Source organism: Gopherus flavomarginatus, chromosome 3 (genome assembly GCF_025201925.1).
Source record: "Gopherus flavomarginatus isolate rGopFla2 chromosome 3, rGopFla2.mat.asm, whole genome shotgun sequence".
Taxonomy (NCBI): domain Eukaryota; kingdom Metazoa; phylum Chordata; order Testudines; family Testudinidae; genus Gopherus; species Gopherus flavomarginatus.
This window is the reverse complement of record NC_066619.1, coordinates 19078184-19081432: the sequence shown is the minus strand read 5'-3', so window position 1 is coordinate 19081432 and position 3249 is coordinate 19078184. Positions and strand designations below refer to the sequence as shown.

At 53.2% G+C, this 3249-nt stretch overlaps 1 protein-coding gene across 2 annotated transcripts; it reads left to right on the top strand.

The window, feature by feature from the left end:
- Window positions 1-287: 287 nt before the first annotated feature.
- Window positions 288-2600, top strand: LOC127046993 (uncharacterized). 2 transcript variants are annotated; one of them, XM_050944776.1, is made up of 2 exons: window positions 288-731; window positions 2066-2600. In XM_050944776.1, exons 1-2 carry the CDS (start codon window positions 662-664, stop codon window positions 2593-2595), a joined length of 600 nt encoding a protein of 199 aa, XP_050800733.1. In that variant the 5' UTR covers window positions 288-661; the 3' UTR covers window positions 2596-2600. The 2 variants fall into 2 exon arrangements, with proteins under 2 accessions (XP_050800733.1, XP_050800732.1); XM_050944775.1 differs by having other exon boundaries at window positions 288-1185.
- The last annotated feature ends 649 nt before the right edge of the window (window positions 2601-3249 follow it).

Below are 3249 nucleotides of genomic sequence, written 5' to 3'. Positions count from 1 at the left end.
CCCACGCTCCCTGTCACATTCCACCCCACCCCCCTCTTTTGAAAAGCACGTTGCAGCCACTTGAATGCTGGGATAGCTGCCCACAATGCACCACTCCCAACAGTGCTGCAAATGCTGCAAATGTGGCCACACTGCAGCCCTGGTAGCTGTCAGTGTGGCCACACTGCAGCCCTGGCCCTACACAGCTGTACGAACACAGCTGTAACTACCAGCGCTGCAGAACTGTAAGTATAGCCATTGCCTCTGATAGCAGTGGGCTGTGGAAGTAGACTCAGGCCATGGCTACACTAGAGAGTTGCAGCGCTGGTGAGGGGGTTACAGCGCTGCAACTTAGGATGTGGCCACACTTGCAAAGCACGGCCAGCGCTGCAACTCCCTGGTTGCAGCGCTGGCTGTACACCCGGTCGAGCCTCGGGTGTAGCGATTCCAGCGCTGGTGATCCAGCGCTGGTCAGCAAGTGTGGACCCCACCAGCGCTTTTATTGACCTCCGGGGTATAAGGAGGTATCCCAGCATACCTTTTAAGCCTCTCTGGTAATCCTGCACATTCCACTGCTCTGGGCTCAGCTGACCCCACCTTTAAATGCCCCTGGAATTTTAAAAATCCCCTTCCTGTTTGCTCAGCCAGGTGTGGAGTGCAATCAATCAATCAATCAGCGACCATGCCTCCATGCCCCAGACGAGCCCCAGCATGGAACAGTTCCGAGCTGCAGGACCTCATCAGTGTTTGGGGTGAGGAAGCTGTGCAAGCACAGCTGCGCTCCAGCCGGAGAAATTATGATACCTATGGGCAGATATCACAGTCCTTGCTGATAAGGGACCATGAACGGGACGCGTTGCAGGGCAGGGTAAAAATTAAGGAGCTGCGCAGTGGTTACTGCAAAGCCCGTGAGGGAAATCGCCGCTCAGGAGCTGGCCCCACGACCTGCCGTTTTTACAAGGAGCTGGATGCCATACTTGGGTGTGACCCCCACTGCCAATCCTAGGAGCATGATGGAGAGTTCAGAGCAGGGAGAAGTGGGGGAGGGTGTAGAGGAAGCCGAGAGTGAGGCTACTGGGGTGGAGGGAGACACCCCGGAGTCCCAGGAGGCATGCAGCCAGGAGCTCTTCTCAAGCCAGGAGGAGGCTAGCCAGTCACAGCAGCAGGAAGTTGCTGGTGAAGAAGAAGCAGAGGAGCGTGCTCGGGGTAAGCATATTTTTATGTTTTGGGAGAGGACGGTTTGGGTTATGGCTGCCTGCATGCATGCCTAAACGTGGAATAGCCCATTGATTTGCTCTATCACGTCTCTGTAATCGGCCTCGGTAATCTCTTGAAAAGTTGCAGCCAGAGCGTGGGCAATGTGCTTGCGCAAGTTTATAGGGAGAGCCACCTTGTCCCGGTCAGGCTAACTCGTCCGATCCACTGTGCAGCGAGGGGTGGGGGGACCATGGCTGCACACAGGCAAGCTGCATAGGAGCCAGGGCGGAATCCACATTGCTGTAGAAGACCCTCCCTCTCTTCCCAGGTAACACGCATCAGTGATATATCTGGCAGTAGGAAACCCTGTTGAGAATTTAGGGATACTTCAGTGCAGGGCGCCAGGTTCCCCCCCACCCCGCCAACAGGTCGCTAGCACCGCGTTGCGTTCCGGTCTCCCCACCCCCTTCCAGCAGGTCGTCAGCACCGCGGTGCGTTCCGGTCTCCCCACCCCACTTCCAGCAGGTCGCCAGCACCGCTGTGGGTTCTGCCCCCCCCCACCCCCCAGCAGCCCCTCAGGTCCGCGGACCGCCCCCCCGCCAGCAGCTCGCCAGCTTCATGTTCCCTACTGTCCCCCGTGCAGGCCACCAGCTACCTCTTCTACCCAGTGCAGATAAACCCCAGTGAGCCATCAGTCAGTTCCCCCTCCCAGGTGAAGTCGGGGCAGAAACACTCACCCCATTGCTCGCCATGCCTTCGCTTCCCTGGCCTCTCTGTGTTATGTTAGGTATGTGGGAATGATGCTACAAAAAGTCTACAAACTCCTTCACTGTGTGATAATAAACAATGTAGCCTCATTGTATTACATGTTTCTATCTGTTTTTTTTAGTGACCTTGACTAATGCAGCCGGATCACCGGACTCACGTCGGTTGCAGAACTTGAGAAAAAATCCACGAAAATCAAAAGAAGAATTGATCAAAACAGTTATGAATCACTACAACAGAGAAAGTAGGAAGACGCAGGAATGGAGAGAGAAAATGTATGAGTGGAGGCAAACAGAAAGCAGGAGAAAGGAATTGGCTACCAAAAAAACCTCAAAGCACCTGATAAGCCTCCTGGCTCGCCAAACTGACTCTTTCGAGTCTCTCGTAGCCATGCAGGCAGATCTGTACCGTGGTAACCCACACCCCTCCCAAAGCTCTCTTTCTTGTTCCCCAGTATTTGCACAAAACACCTTTCTCCAGCAGCCAGTTTCTTATTACCCCCAGCTGCCCCTAACACCTGTAGGATCACCTACCAGCCCTGATAACTACAATCCTTACCCTATGCACTCCACCCCCATTACTCTGCAGCATAGTAATCCTGAAGTGCAGCAGACATTGAACAGCAATCCAAACAGGACATATTCAAACTTCTGAATGTACAGTCCACCACCCTAACCCCCCTGGCCTTTTATGTACTGTACTTTGAATAAAGGATTTTATGGCTTTTACAATACTTTTTATTATTGCAGAAAGTGGTAAATACTGTACCCCAAGGTAGAAAGGAGCACAGAAAAGGCACCAAACATTACTGTTGGCTCTCAGCATCAAATTGCTCCCTTAAGGCATCCCTAATCCTTGAAGCCCTTTGCTGGGCCTCTCTAGTAGCCCTACTCTCTGGCTGTGCAAATTCAGCCTCTAGGCGTCGAACCTCGGAGGTCCATTCCTCACTGAATCTTTCACCCTTCCCTTCACAAATATTATGGAGGGTACAGCACACGGATATAACAGCAGAGATGCTGCTTTCCCCCAAATCTAGCTTCCCATAAAGACACTTCCAGCGGGCTTTCAAACGGCCAAAAGCACACTCTACAGTCATTCTGCACCGGCTCAGCCTGTAGTTGAACCGGTCCTTGCTCCTGTCAAGCTTCCTTGTATACGGTTTGATGAGCCAAGGCATTAAGGGGTAAGCGGGGTCTCCAAGGATCACAGTGGGCATTTTGACGTCCCCTACTGTGATCTTGCGGTCTGGGAAAAAAGTCCCGGCCATCAGCTTCCTGAATAGGGCACTGTTCCGAAAGATGCGTGCAT

Coding starts and splice junctions, on each gene's coding strand:
- LOC127046993 (XM_050944775.1), top strand. CDS start 948: ATGCCATACTTGGGTGTGACCCCCACTGCCAATCCTAGGAGCATGATG. Junction 1,186..2,065: donor AGCAGAGGAGCGTGCTCGGG/GTAAGCATATTT, acceptor TGTTTTTTTTAG/TGACCTTGACTAATGCAGCC.